At 34.2% G+C, this 15,748-nt stretch overlaps 1 protein-coding gene across 2 annotated transcripts in view; it reads right to left on the bottom strand.

Annotated features, from left to right (window-relative positions):
- Window positions 1-15,748, bottom strand: part of LOC128171740 (uncharacterized) — a 43,749-nt gene that overhangs the window by 15,002 nt on the left and 12,999 nt on the right. Inside the window, exons 1-5 of one of the 2 annotated variants that reach the window (XM_052837504.1) lie at window positions 5,781-6,183; window positions 2,477-2,643; window positions 1,858-2,029; window positions 918-1,048; window positions 238-318 (exon numbers count right to left, since the gene is read on the bottom strand). In XM_052837504.1, the coding sequence (XP_052693464.1) occupies window positions 238-318; window positions 918-1,048; window positions 1,858-2,029; window positions 2,477-2,643; window positions 5,781-5,832 (603 nt within the window). In that variant the 5' untranslated portion in view covers window positions 5,833-6,183. Of the gene's footprint in view, window positions 1-237; window positions 319-917; window positions 1,049-1,857; window positions 2,030-2,476; window positions 2,644-5,780; window positions 6,184-15,748 lie in introns of those variants that run through there. The other variant, XM_052837505.1, reaches the window with a different exon arrangement.

Here is a 15,748-nt window from a genome sequence, read left to right as displayed (position 1 = left end):
AAAAAAAAAAAAAAAAAACCAAAAAAACATTAAATAAAAGCCAAATTAAATTCACCTTTCATTACTTTAAATTACAAAGTGACAACTATAGAGAAACAGTTACCTACAGAAATACAAAGACACAAATTATATTATGCTGTTAATTGGCCTGAATAAAAAGTTAGATTTCACTCTAAAATTTCCTTCATTTCTGAGACACTAATGATTAATTTTATGTGGCCTTAAAGATAACCTTACCTTAGAATGCAGGTTTTTGATGTAAGGTGCGTGATCACAGTTTATTGTAAAAAATCTCACTCCGTCATTCTCAGCAATGGACTATGGAAAATACACATTAAAAAATATCATCAAAGGTAATTGATGTAAACGCGCTACATTCGGATATCAAAATTTTCAATAAAAAAGTATTTTCAATTCCATATAACAATTCAAAATAACTTAATTCTTTATGTTTCGAACAAATTGAAGCATCTTATGAGAGGAAAAATCGGCATGCTGCATTTACATTTCATATATTACATCATGATGCTAAATCAACCTTAATATCTGGATATCTATTAAGTTTTCCCTAAACTTAGATATCTAGATACCTTTGAAATTTCCCCTCAAATTTGATATCTCAATATCTTAAAAGTTATACCTCATCTTTGATATCTATCCAAAAGTTTTTCCTTCTCTCATATTCTAAAAGGTTCTCCTCAACTTTGATATCTGGATATCTTAGAAATTTCCATTAAAATTTGATATCTGGATATTTAAAAAGTTTAATCTCATCTTTGATATCTATCCAAAAAGTTTTCCTTAACTCATATCTTAAACGTTTCTCCTCAACTTTGATACCTGGACATCTTCGCAGAAGAAGTTTTTTCTCAGTTCAGCAAAGTCTGAGATATGGAAATTTAATTGTAACTATCTACCTTGGCCAGTTTGAGCGATGCATCGGAATAGTTCCACAGAGTATTAAAACAGTAGTAGACTGGGAACCAGATGGAGTCGTTCTTAAAGATGCCCTTCCCGTTCAACGTCTTTAAGATTTTCATCGTTATCTCTTGGGAAAGAATTTAAAGATCCACTGATAAAATTGTTATTTTTATATGAAAACCAGCAGATATTACTTTTTACAAAAGCAGATTAAGAATAGTAAAAAGTAGATCTTTAAAAAAACTCATGTATTTATAAACCGGATACTGAACTACAGTTACCTGTATATCATTTATCCAAAAACTTGTTTTTATACACAATACTATGGTGGCATATCTCTGCCCCTTGTGTGCAAGTTATTTTTCTATTAATTATGTGGACATGCAAGATAAATATGTTGACATGCGAGATAGTTATGTCAACATGCAACATAACTATGTTGACATGCAAGAAAACTGCAATAAAATAAGAGTTTTAAAAAATTTCAAATATCGCCAACATGTGACATGCAAGATGCTAGATATACGCTACCTATTGATGTCAACATGCAACTTATTTATGTCGACATGCAACTTGCAAGTTGCATGTTGACATAAATAAGTTGCATGTTGACATAAATAAGTTGCATGTTGACATAAATAAGTTGCATGTCAGCATATTTATCTTGCATGTTAACATAAATAAGTTACATGTCGACATAAAAAGGTAGCATCTAGCATCTTGGATGTCACAAGTGGGCGATATTTGAGAATTTTTTAGATTTTGTTTTATTCTTATCTGATTGCAATTTTCTTGCATGTCAACATAGTTATGTTGCATGTTGACATATTTGATGGAAAAATAACTTGCACACAAGGGGCAGAGATATGCCACCATGCAATATGCCTGAATTTTAGAGTTAAGTTCAAGAAACCATTGACAATTCAACATACATACCAGCGAATCCTTCGTCGGCCAAGGTGTCGCCGATTTTGACCCAAAAGCCTCGATAACTCCAGTATGTGTCGCCGATACTCTTTAGGATTTTCATGGTTTCTCCACGGTCATATTCGTCCAATCCCCGAAGAGCTTGCACAAGTTCGCTGACCCTGGATAGCACCTCATCATTCTAACAGTGTAAACAGAGACCATTATTTGCCATGAGATTTATAAGAGACATGTTTTGATTGGCCACTTGCATTGTTTACCATGAGACTTTTAAAAGACAAGTTTTAATTGGCTAGCATTACTTTCTGAGACTTAAGAGACAGGTTTTGATTGTTGAGTATTGTTTCCTATGAGGCTTATAAAACACAAGTTCTGATTGGCTATTCAAAAGTAAAAACTCTTAGATAGAGAGATCAAGTGTAATTATATTTTATGAATAGACGATAATGAGAATTTCTGTAATGTAATGAGAGCGGAATGTGTAGAACTTTTTTTCTTAAGGAAGCAAAAGAAAATCATTCATGTAAGAACTGGAAATAAATGTTGTGTATCAAATCTTGCATTCATCAAGAGCAAATTAAAATTTTTATTCAATATATTGTAAAGGTTTTTAAAACAGCTTGCTTACCTTAAGGTTCTTGACGTTGCAGAGTTCGTCGTAGTTGATCTGGCCGTTCATTTGTTCTGTGGGATTCTGGGAAGTGTCCTCCGTGGACTGACTCCCCGACTTGTCCGGGGACTGCCCCGAGTCTGAATTCATCATAATGGTGGATTCATGCAGACTTAAGGGGCCATCTGCAAACACAAAAAATCATTTTAAAAATTTCAAATTTTTAAAGTTTTTATTCTAACCTTGAAAAGTTTAGTAAAAAAATTGATGGCTTTCTTTTTTTCTGTCAGTGAATCTGTCACCGAGGGGAAAGGGCACTATAGAATAAGGGGAATTAACTTGTATAGGCCCAACCCAAGAGACAGGGGGTCAGCCTAGTCAATAGGCTTAAATTGACCTCTAAGTCGAATATGCATAGAGCTATAACTCGAAGGCAGGTTTCACAATTTATTGATCAAGTGATTTTAATTACTTATAAAATATTAACAATAATCAAATAAAATAAAGTCTAAATAGAACAGGATAACAATTATTTCTTAAAAGGCCAAATGGGTCAGAAAATTTAGCTCAATGTTGCTTAGCCTTACTGACAGACTGATGGACAGTCAACTAGATAGTCAGTATAAAGACATAAGCAACATGAGGTAGTGGCAAAAAGTGTCTGACTGAAATTTAGCTCAATGTTGCTTAGTCTTACTGACAGACTGGTGGACAGTCAACTAGATAGTCATAATGGAGACATAAGCAACATGAGGTAGCGGCCAAAAGTTTCTGACTGAATTGAATAAATTTCTAACTGTATTTTTATTCTAAAAGATAATTAATGAAAGCGAGGCGCAGTACTCATGATAATTACTCAGAACAATTACAGTGACTAATTGGGGATAATTAGGAGAGCAGACTGATCGACCCTCGCTAATTAATTGTCATCTGGCATGAGTTAACTCTAAAACATGTTACTCAAAATTACACACCATGACAAATCTCCTTTTGACAAGCAAAGGAAATGGAATTGGAATCCACTTTTATTCCATAGATAAAGTCCTCGCATTACAAACTGTGTAATACTTAAACACGTACGTAATTCAAACTTCTGTTTTCCATTTCAGGCCGAAAAGATACTTTTAATTAGTTAGATCTCCATTTGATTCTAAAACATGGTATCTTTGTTCAGTAAGAGATTAACAAATACAGGTATAATTTTTCAAGATTGAAACTTGAATGATTGACTATGATGAAAAGTTTTGTTAAGTTCACTCATGATCTATTTCTGAAATCAACAAATCATTATTTTTCAGAAAAAAAGCCCCCAAAACCCAATCAATTCAAACTTTAAATATATAATAATATACTGCATTTATTATAAAAATGACAATGATGCAACCATGTAACAGCTAGATATTGACTTTCACTATTGTGTTCGCAGGGGATGAATTATTTTTGATCTTTTCATCATGTTCATTGTAAGGCCACACCAATATAAATTCTTGTTCGTCGGACAACGCACGCTTGTATTATAATAAAACTGTACAAATAATATTAATATTATTAATTTCAGGCATCCAGTAAATTCTGTGCTGTTTTCTATCCTATTTCAACTCTATTTTTCTGTATTTCAAATAGTTTTACAAACAGTTCTGATATTTAAATCAAAAACAAGTAAAAAAAAATATAACTGTCCGCCAAAAGTTTTTTATTTATGATTACAGCCAAAAAATTTTTACCTTAAAAATAAAAAAACAATTTTATTATTTAATCGCTCACCTACTCGTATTTTTTTTTTTAATTGGATGTTCGACGAACAAGAAATTATATTGGAGTGGTCTAAGTTTTAAAATTGTATATATCTAGACAGTTATAAATGTTCCTTAGTTTCTGTGTTATCAGAACATTCACTCCTAAGAGTAGATTGATTTTTAAAATATAAAACTTCACTCAAAGATCTTTTATAAAAAAAAAAACAAACAAAAAAACATACCCTGAAGATCCTGAAATAATTAGCAGGTATAATAATGCATTTAGATTAATTACCTCTGGGATGGTTACTCATTAAGGGGGGTGGGGGTTGTTGTGTTCAAATATCGATTACATGTAATATGTTTGATGGATTAAATGGGAAAAAAGAAATATAATGAAAGAAATAAAATACTGTGCTTGGGTCCCAGGTGGGGGTGAATTAGCAATGGTGGAATAGCTTCTTTATTATCAAACAGAAGTAAGCTGGGTCTAGGTTTTTTTTATTGTCCTCGGTCAAGGCACCTGATTACTTAAATCTACATGCAGAGAAATTTAACAACTCTGCAGACACTGTATCAAGGGAATTTGAGAGTAAGTATGAAACAGGCCAAGTTGCAGGAGAAGACCCCTGATTCGGAAGTGGATCCCGGCCCAATCTGATGGATTGAGGGGTGGTCAAGGTTTTTTTTTTTTGGGGGGGGGGGAGGGGGGGGGGGGGTGGTAAAAGGGGTTTGGATGGTAAGAGGGTCTTTAGGGTTGAAGGAAAAGAGGAATGTGCAATATTCACAATAAAAATATATGGCTGGACCAGGGAATCAAACTTGAGACCCTTCCACTCTATATAGGAGCTCTATCAGCCACAACTAAGTAGAACCAGCATACACATTTTTTTAAATTAAAAGGTGCAGCTTCATTCTAAATTATGACACCCAAATGGTTTATAGCATATATTGGTATGAGTGTAGAATTGAGAGAGAGAGAAAGAGAGAGAGAGAGAGAATATTCCCAATATGTACGCATTACAAATGTGTCAAATGAAAAGATTTAAAACATTCCGCTGTGAGAGCTTTTTACCTTAATTAATACATGTAGCTTTTAATTCAGACAATATAAGATTAAGAATTGATGTTCACTCTGAAACGTTTTAATGATTTTGTTTCAGAGTCAGTAAAATTTGACAATGCCTATAAAATACCAAACATTAATTGCCAAGATATTATTGAAATAAAAAAAATAATTAATTTTAAGTCAGTCACCCCCTCTACTTGAAACAGCTAACAAAACAAAAAACAACCAATAGATCGGTAGATCTGTTATCATTTATAATAATTTATCCATACAAATATGAGGCCTCATTCAAAATTTAATATTCACTTTACACCACCATAAAACAATGTGCATATATAGTCAAACATCCAATCTATGAATTTTAAAGCGCTAACAAATCTATAAGTTAACCTAGCAAAAAACACACAGTCACTGATGTAAAGGGCCCATTGATTTAAACAGTCTTGTTCATATATTTAATAATAAATAAGAAATTGATTTAATCAAATCCTCCATCTTTTTTAAAAAAAAAACTTACTTGAGGGAACAGCGGAATCCGTCTGACTTTTCAATCGACTCTCTCTATACATGTGTTTGGGGGCGGAATACACACACACAGATCGACAAATAAATACAGTGCCACAAATAGACCCACAGATCTACATTACTGGAAAACACTGAACAAAAACAACTCCGCAGGCAACAAAAAACCCGGAAATACCATTTCTCCGAGTACGGAATTCACTACTACAATGAATCCATCACTTCAAAAGAATTTTTTTTGGGCTTTCCGTCGATTCCGCTATGCTTGAGATTGCATCGTTGGAATTCCCATATTGAACCAATATCTCTATGGGTATATAGATAAATATTTACTCGTGCAGGATCCTGTTAGTAAATATTTCCTTTAGACTAGTGTTAAATTGTCCCGCAAGTCACTTTGAGATTTAAATGTCTACATATGAATGTTGCATTCCCCCCTTTTACTTATCCTAACCAGATAGAGAATTTAAATGTCTCTTTACAAACCTATATGTGACTCGCATGATGTTTGTGATAAAATCAGACTTGTAAATATTTGATGATTATTATTAGATTTTTATGAAAATAAATTCTCAGTGAGTGTTTTATTTTTACAGTTTAATATATATTTATTATCAGTCAAGAATACTTGGTGTGTTTGTATAACTCTTATTGCAATTTCAACAAGGCTTGGAAAATCAAAAACAGGACAAGCAAGAAATAAAGGGCTTGTTCAATTCACTTTTTACCAACAAATAATTATTCAATAATAACATATTCATTGGATAATAATTTTTGCTGCAATTATTCAATAATAACAAATTTATTGGATAATAATTTTCACTGCTATTATTCAATTAACATATTTATTGAAATATCCCCTGTTCAATCAGGAATGTTTGATAATTTATTGATTCTTTTATATATCTTACAGAAATCATTATTTGCTGATTATCAATTTTTTTTCTCCTTAATGACAGTCAGTCATAAAACTAGCATAATCATAATTATCTGACCTTCGTGACCTTCATGACCCCAACAATCTTGTTGACTAGGTGAATTCACCTAATATGAATTATAGTATCCTCAGTTTTAAGCCCATGAAGTCTCTTCATTTGCATAATCATTAGACATCGTCCATAACATTCATCCCACTGACACACCAAAACACTTTTTAATAACACAATAATATCCATCATTCAAATCTCTTAATCACTCAAAAATATAGATCTTTGACATTAGCCTGACCCAAGTGACCCCTCCTGACCTTACCTAATTTGCATGTTTGATCAACCGAGTCCCAGTGTGACAGTGTGAGCGGAATTTTCAGTGTCTTCTGGTCAGACAGAGCGAGCACCGACGAGGATTTCCCGGCGTCGAACGACGTAATGGTAGAGGTGGTTCTCTGCGAGTACGACGACCTTCGGTCCTCAAGGGACGATGACCTTCTCTGTTTCTGCAGCTTTTGGAGTTCAAGGTTCAAGGCATCTCCAAAGTCAAGGTCATTCATACTGTGGTTGGTGGTTTCCTTCATTATATTGTTTCTTTTCTGTTTTTTTTTTTAGACAATCAGGTAAGTTCTCTTGGTCTCTAGATTATAACAAGAAACTAGAAGTTCTTAAAGTGTCCCTCTATCACCTCTGTATAAAATCTAGTTCTGCTGATCACTAGATAACGAAATGATGCAGCAGCAGTTCACAATGCTATGAAGTCAAGACAAATGGTAGGATGACAGCACAGAAGTTCTAGAAATATTTTCCTTTAGTTTTAGTCTATAACAGATCTCTAACTGATGAGAAGGTGCCACAATATCTAGATTCTGAAACACTGCAAAGTGATAAAACAGAAGTCTTCAACAGTTTTCCTTTTTCTTGGCTGTGATATTTTGTGGTAAATCACTGACGGCTTAATGTTACACTGACTTCCTGATACGAATGGCAAATAATAAATTTCTCCATACCGAGATTTGATTCCATCCGCAGGCACCAATTTTTCAACACACCATGCACAAGATAGTCACAAGAGTTTTCAGATTCTCAACTAGTCTCTCAGACTCCTAACTCTGAGCTAAATAATTCCAGAGAATTTCGAGTGTTTAGCAAATTCAGTTTTCTAAAAGCTTATTATGCAATTCGTCCACAGTTCTCTATTAAATAAATATCGAAATAACAATGTCTGGCAATAATATACTTGCTTTGTTGAAGCCCAAAACACACAAGAGACTGTTATTCTAATTTAGATGAAATAATGATTATGATAAAAAAAGTGATCACCTTCCAAAAAACCCTGCGAGATTCTTTCACCGTTTTGCAGATCCGCACATTGATATTCTATAATAACTAAAGCCAAAGCCCCGAAATCCTGATGAAATATTGAAGATCTGGCATTCCCAGTGGAGGGATAAGCAATGATTGTACAAATTGTTCATAAATTTTTCATTGTGTTAAATGCTCTCCTTTCACATAACAGCTAATTACTGGCATTCCACAGGGAGCTGGTCTGTCTCTTGATTATTTTTCAATAAATCTTCCTGTTATTGTTCGGCACACTGTACCGTATTAAGTTTCATTGCATTCTACTCTGAGAATGAGTCAGTCCTTTAAAATTGGTAACATTAAACCAAATTTTTTTTTCAATGCCTAATATCCTGTCCAAAAATAGTTAACCACAAAAAATATTTCACTAAATAGTAATGAACAAGTCTTTCAAACTTTTTTTTACCCATAAAAATATTCAAAGTTTAATAAGTACTGAAATCTACATCTGTATACTTTTATCAATTATTAAAGAAAAATTATTTGAGACACAATTAAAGTTGGCAATAGGTATGATGTATCCTGATACTCTCAAATTTTTACAAACAATTAAGACAGTTGCATAAATCTTCTTTCTTCCTTCTCTCTTATGTACTAAAGTTATTGTAATTAGATATGAAGGCTAAATAATCAGACTCCCTCGCCTTGAATTTACACGTCAATAATGCTGATGGCACCTGAACTTCCCTTTTGGTCACAGTACCAGTCTTCAAATGAGGTTGCTAATTGCTTTCTCCAGACATTTTTATTTTTTCGGTTGCAATGCAGATAGATTAGCTGGATGCTGAGAATCCTTTTTTCCCCAATTATCCAAAGCAAATTACAGTACAGCTACAAATTACTGTTCAGCATTCATCAGATTTCGTAATTTTGAAACAGGAGCCTCGTTCTCTTTATAAATCCATGGTTTTCCACAACACAACATTTGTCATCCAAAATTATCCATGTTATTGAATTTGTTCTTCAAAATCATCCAGAGTTTCTTATTAGAAACAAAAACATTTAACAGTATCAGAGACGATTTTCTGAAAATAAATGTCTTCCAAAAAAAAAACCCCAGAATTTTTTTTTACAATTGCTGCAAAGATTATCCAGAATTATCAGTCTCCTATTTTTGAGCATTACATCCGAAATTATCCAGGATTTACAACGATGGAATGAAGATACACAACTAATTCTTCGGATTCATGGCCATGCAGAGTTTTTCTTCATATTTGTGTCACTCTTCTGCCTACTCCAAAAAAAAAAATAATGTGGGCACAGAAAGGTCTCCCCATCAGCCTAATGACAATAATATTACACAGAACAAAGGCAGTAATTTCATCCATCACTCCATTATATATTGTGAAGAGAGAGATAAAATACAAAAAAACCCATCCAGTACATCGGATGATTTATCCGAAACAATAGACTCTGAGCTCTTTATCAACAAAAGTCATGTAATATTGCATGCCCTGCAGAAATTACAATACATATACAAATTCCAATGGGATTTCCCCATCTCTCTCTCCTTCTTTCTCTCTCTACTAGACTCAATCATAATTCATTATTCACTCTAACACTGGTGTAATGCTATGGGAAAACAGGGCCCCAAAAATTGATTGCTGGATAAAAACATTTCGGGATAAAGGTCTCGGGTCGGGGTTGACGGATAACGATAATAAAGACAACAGTTGCCGGAGTCAAGGTGACCATGCACTAGACAGGGTCCCCCAAGAGTTTTAGAGTCGGGACGTCGCGGACATGCGATACATCAGAGGAAATTCCCGTCACATGTCACATGATATGCCCATACATCACGCCTAAATGGCAATATGTCACTGTTTCTTGTCATGGTGACGCGCAGTCAACAACTAAAAAAATTACGTCGCCACAACCCGGCCCCATTTAATTAGTCGAATGTCACACACTAACCCAAATTTTTTGTCTCCGAGCTCGGCAAGTTTATAATGAACTGGTGAAATGTCTGATGAATCTGATATGAATTTAATGCAATGCCTTCACAAGGGCTGTAGTCTAACAAGCACAATATTTATCCATTAAACAATAATTTGATTAGAGTATTGGGTGACAAGTTTATTGACTCCCTTATGACTTCAGCTAGAGTTACTCTGATGTTCCACTCAATGACATCAAAGGACACAAACTTATAATTGATATCCGTTGCCTACGCTTACTATGGAGTAATCAATAATGATTATATCAAAAGTACAGTAGTCTATCAACTCAATCTACAACATCATTCATAAAACACATTAAAGAGATTTTTGTGGTGGAATGTCTTCACTCTTTTTTCCCTTTTGAATGTTTAAAGGCCATTCCACCTTGCCACCTTCTTTTTTGGGGTGGGGGTCATTGATTTTGTTGTGGACTAATAGATATACTGTAGATTACAAACTATTACTCTAAACTATCATGCATACATCACTAATTACTAAGTAAATATTTGGGAATATATTAATGATTAACAGTTTAAATTGTATAATTTTTTTCTTTTAATTTTTTTTTACCCCCCCCCCCCCCCCAACAATGCACTGCTCTATTTGTTTTCAACTCCTTCTTCACTATAAATCAAATAAATCATGCTCTCATCTGATTCCTCTAATGAATGAAGTCCCAAATGAGTTCTTTAATGTATTATTCATACTTGCTCTTTTTTCTGAAGCATTATCAACAACAGAAGTTAAATCATACATAAATTTTCCCTTTATTGATACCACACTCTTTGTAAACTTCATTAAGTTTTAAATTTGTATGATAACTTTTTGGAAGAAAATGTAAATTATATGTACATTTGAAATATACACAATTTTGAAACACAGTGATTATTATAACAATCTTAAAATTTAAACATTTTATCTTCATAATTCTACAGGGTGCGACACTGTCTAACTTTTTTATGCAATTAGACCAGCCTGACTTGTGCCTTTTTACTCTAACTAGTCTGCAGACAATTTTACTTGCCCATCAAAAACAGATTGCCTAATAAAATATGCACTTTTTAATTGGTAAAAAAGGGGTGCGTAATATACACCCTAATTTTCCCGGACTTCCCTGTAGGGCAAGGAAATAATCAAGTCACCTATAACATTCTGCATACTTCTGTTGTTTTCCTTTGGTTACTATAGCATCATGCCTGATACTAAAAAAAAAGTCATGGTTTTCAAGTAAAATGTCTACAATCAATTATCAGTTAATTAACACAATTTTTTATTAGTCCGATTGGACTGACTCCGATTGGACTGACTCGAGAGAAATTTTGTTAGTCCGAATTAAAATCTGTGACTAACGGACTAAGGTTAGTGTCGAACCCTGTTCTGTAATGGAAGTTTTAAATGCAATTCATCTGAGCTTAAGTTATCTCCCTTGTCAGAGAAAGCTGTACCTTAATCAATAATGCCCTTCTTGACCTCACCTCTAAATCTGAGTCCATCTAATCTCAATTTCTCACGAGACAGCATGTTTTACAACAAACTGACGAAATTCACGCACCACAACCAAGATCCATCAAATGTTTGACACTGATATCAGGTTTCACAGAAACAAGCGTTAAATAATTCCTAAATTGTAGTTTCTTGTGTGACAGCATTGTTTTAAAATAAACTAAAGAAATCCATATACAAAATATTGCTTCCACATCTGGGAATATAGCACTAGATTTCCAGAAAATATAAAGAACGAAGTTCTTTCAAAGAGATCAAAGCTCAAGCTGGAAAGTTAAGTGGTGTATCCATTATATGTCACCTTAAAGCACTAGTTAATCTAAAAACAGGACAACATCACTCAATCAAGAATCCATTTTGCAAAAACGATTTTCCCTGTAGAAACAAGAAAATAATAACTTTTGGTCCTCTCCCCTCCACAAATGTATGCAGAAACTACAGTAGCAGGAATTCATTACCATTCTTATAAGAAATCCCTCCTCATTGAAGAGCTTCACAAACAAGACAGGAGAAAAAAAAAAACTCCGTCCAATCGTTCTTGATTACGGAACTGTATTTGGTAGTTATCGAAACAAGCATCCATTAAACATTGGTAAATATCCCCCTCAATTCAATTAATGGTCCATTATGCCCCAATTCTGTCAGTCTTATCAAAAAAAAAATGGAGTAGGTTTTGTTTTTTTGGCATCTTTAGTCCTTTTTTCCCTTGTTGCCATGACAACTTTTTAAGTCAATGGCCTTTTTAAATACTGTTGGTATTGATATAAAAAAAAGTGCAAAAATGGTAGGTTTTTTTAAAAAGCATTATGTGCCTGGGGGTTTGTTTTATATAAAGAACTCATGCAATGGTTGCCTTTATACATTCTTTAAATAATGTCAAGGATGTTCATTAGGTGAAAATGTTATAATATATATGAACAGTGATAATATTAATATCAAATATTACAAGGTTATTATAAATAATTGTAAACAATACATATAATACTAGGATATTAAACACAAAAATCAAAGGTATTACATATACCAAATTTGCTATTTTTTTTAGTTTTATATATATGAACCTACTTTTTACTTCGTGTATCGGAACTAGTGTGTTGTGTCTCTAGTTTCAACTAATTTATATGTATCTTTAATCAATCTTCTCTCTCTTTCTCTCAAATACTGTAGATTCCTTATTTTACGCGAGTACTTAATTCCACATAGGAATTTAATTTTTATCATAGTTTCATTTAGTTTACATGTGTCTGAAAAATAAAATCAATTTTACATAGACATGAATTCCAATCATTTAATAAGGAATCTACAGCACATCAGAATCATTAGACATTCTAAACAGTAGTGATGAAATACTGTAGATTCCTATTGAACGCGAGGAATTAATTTCCGCGTAAAATCGCAAAAGGCAACCCTTGCGGATTTTAGAATCTTGCTTTATTTTTCACACAGTTTTGAACTGTAGTAAATTATTGCAGAACATTGGTGATCGCGATTGTATATTCTCACGATTTGATACAGAACAGTGGAATCGCGGAGTTAAGTACTCATGTAAAATAAGGAATTTACAGTAAAAAGAATCAGTGTTGTTAATTAAGACTATGTACTAGACTATCGTGACAAGAAAATATTTTTTCCCCAGACCATAAGAAACACATGTAGATGACCTTGCATAAACATATCTATCTGTATCTGACCAAGCATTGACATTCACCTGTGAACTTTCATTTTTTATCTTATAAATAAATATATATTATTCATAAGACATGGCAAAAGGTAAAGTCAAGAATACTGTAGATTCCTTATTTTACGCGAATTAACTTAATGCCGGGATTCAACGGTTTTGCATCAAATCATGAGAATATAAATCGCGAACGCCAGATTATGTATCGTAAGTTCATACAGTTTACATCTGTCTGAAAAATAAAAGGGAGATTTTCGAATCAGCAAGATGCGATACTCCCAATTTAATGCGGATATTAATTCCTCATGTTTAATTTGGAATCTACGGTAGAAAGACAAAGAAACAGAGAGAGAGAGAGAGAGAGAGAGAGAGAGAGTAAACCTCTAGAACAAATGAAAGAAAAAAAGAAAAGTGATTAAAAAAATACAATATTTAGAAAACAAGAAGATTTTATTTAGCATGCATCGAAAAAATGCAGCAATACCTTTCAGTTTCTGGTTGTATTGTGTTAGCCTGTTCTTTTCATTGCCCATTTCCCCTCTAGCCCCCACCTTGTTAAAAGCTGAATATCCCTCAGCTGATATTGTCTTGCTATGGGGAAACTGTCCTTTTCTACCACCATCAGTTGCACTTGAAAGCTCCCGACAGTATGATGATGATGATGATGCATTCTTCTTCATAAGTGGAAATTGCTTTTTCTCACCATCAATTACTTTTGAATGCTCCTGTGAATATGTTGAGGATCTCCTGTCTTGTGAGTTTCCGCCATGTCTGTTACTCAAACTTAATGCTTCCCTGCTCCCATCACCATCATTTCTATGATAATCTTTGGCAGAAACACTTTTCCTGGTGTCAGATGTTTCTCTTTGAGTGGACTGTTTGAAATTGGATGGTTCAAACTGGGATGATGCTCTTCTGTCCAAATGTGAAATTGAATCTCCCTTTAGGCATCTGTTGTCAAGGGATGGGTTCCTGCCTATTAAAGATGACCCTTTTAGATCCGAGAAAGTCCCATTTGTTTTGGGGGCACTACTAGTATCAAAAGATGGAAAATTCCCAGATAAATTTCTCTGGTGGGATTTCCTCCTGCTTTGGGCAGCAGTGCATCCATCTCCATTTCTACCAAAACTTGTCCCTGAAGATTTTCGGTATGTTGCATCACCTCTAAATGCTGCCCTTTCAGTTCCCCTCTCCCCTCCTTGAAATAAAAGTCCTGAACCTTGTCCCATGTCATTATATCCAACAACACTACACTTCCTTCTCCTCTGACTATCTTGTGTCATTGTACTTGCTGGCACCACATCTGTTCCAGTGGTTGAGGAATCTGCCATCTCATCCACATCTAACATGGACAAGCTTGTCACACTGGACTTCCTTCTTAACATCCTCAGTGGAAACCTTCTCCTCTGTTCTTTTTTGGAAGCTACACTGGGTGGCTTCATCTCAAGAACCTTGCTGCTGTCTGAAGACCCATCTTTAAGCAGATTAAGTTGACTAACTGCTACACGGTTACTACTACTGCCATCTGAAGGCCTATGTGTATTGTCTGAACCACCTTCGTTCACTGAATTCTTCCCTTTTTTATCATCATACCTCTGGATGCTGTTTTCACCTACGGATTTCTTTTTGCAAAAAGCTTTCCTTTTCATTTCACTGTTATTTTTCCCATCAGTGTGTTTTGCAAATTCATTTAAACTATCCGACACACCAATCACATTATCCAAATTATCAATGATGCTTTTCTGTGCCTCTGCTTCTCTTGGCTCACTGTTCTCATTATCATAAAAAACTCCATCAGGACTGTTAGCTGTATATTCTACCTTACTAACAGCTGCAGCACCACCACTACCATCAACAGACTTCTTTCCTTGCTTATCACCATACATTTCCACAAGTTGAAGCAAATTCTCATCCCCAGAGGTTTGGGGTGCCTTTCCACCAGGATTTCCTTTCCCCTCACTTTGCTGTATCTTTCTATGGCTACTTTTATCTGTAGTAGGTTTGTATCTGATGTCCAAATCACTGCACTCAAAACTGGATGTCCTTCTCACTAGGTCATTAATCTCTTCCAGTAAAATTCCCAAGGAATATCTCGACTTTTCATACATCACTGCAGAATCAGAGTTCATTCTTTTAAACTGTTTGGACTTCTTCCCTTGACTTCTTATCATAGAATCTGGTAAACTCTGTTTTCTTGACCTGCTTTCCATTTTGAGTCCATCATCCAAGGATTGTTGTTTTTTAATTTCATTTCTTTCACTGCTGGCTGTTTCCTTTGCTGGTACATTTTCCGTACCTTCCACCTCTTCATTTCCTACATTGAAATTTGACGAATGCTGAATCATATGTCGCTTTTTTGAAATGGGAGCATTTTCACTCTCTTCCATGTCACCACACTTTGCATTTGCAATGTTGTTATCAGCCAAAAAATCCACATTCTCGATTTTGTTCTGCGCAACAGATCTCTGTTCATTTTGAAAAGGAAAGGAAGAATTAGAATGGACAGGGTTCTGTTCTTTCACAATACCTTCCTTGCTCTTATGAACTG

This window comes from Crassostrea angulata, chromosome 2 (assembly GCF_025612915.1).
Source record: "Crassostrea angulata isolate pt1a10 chromosome 2, ASM2561291v2, whole genome shotgun sequence".
Taxonomy (NCBI): domain Eukaryota; kingdom Metazoa; phylum Mollusca; class Bivalvia; order Ostreida; family Ostreidae; genus Magallana; species Magallana angulata.
Note: the sequence above shows the minus strand (reverse complement) of the source record. Positions and strands in the feature narration are given on the sequence as shown.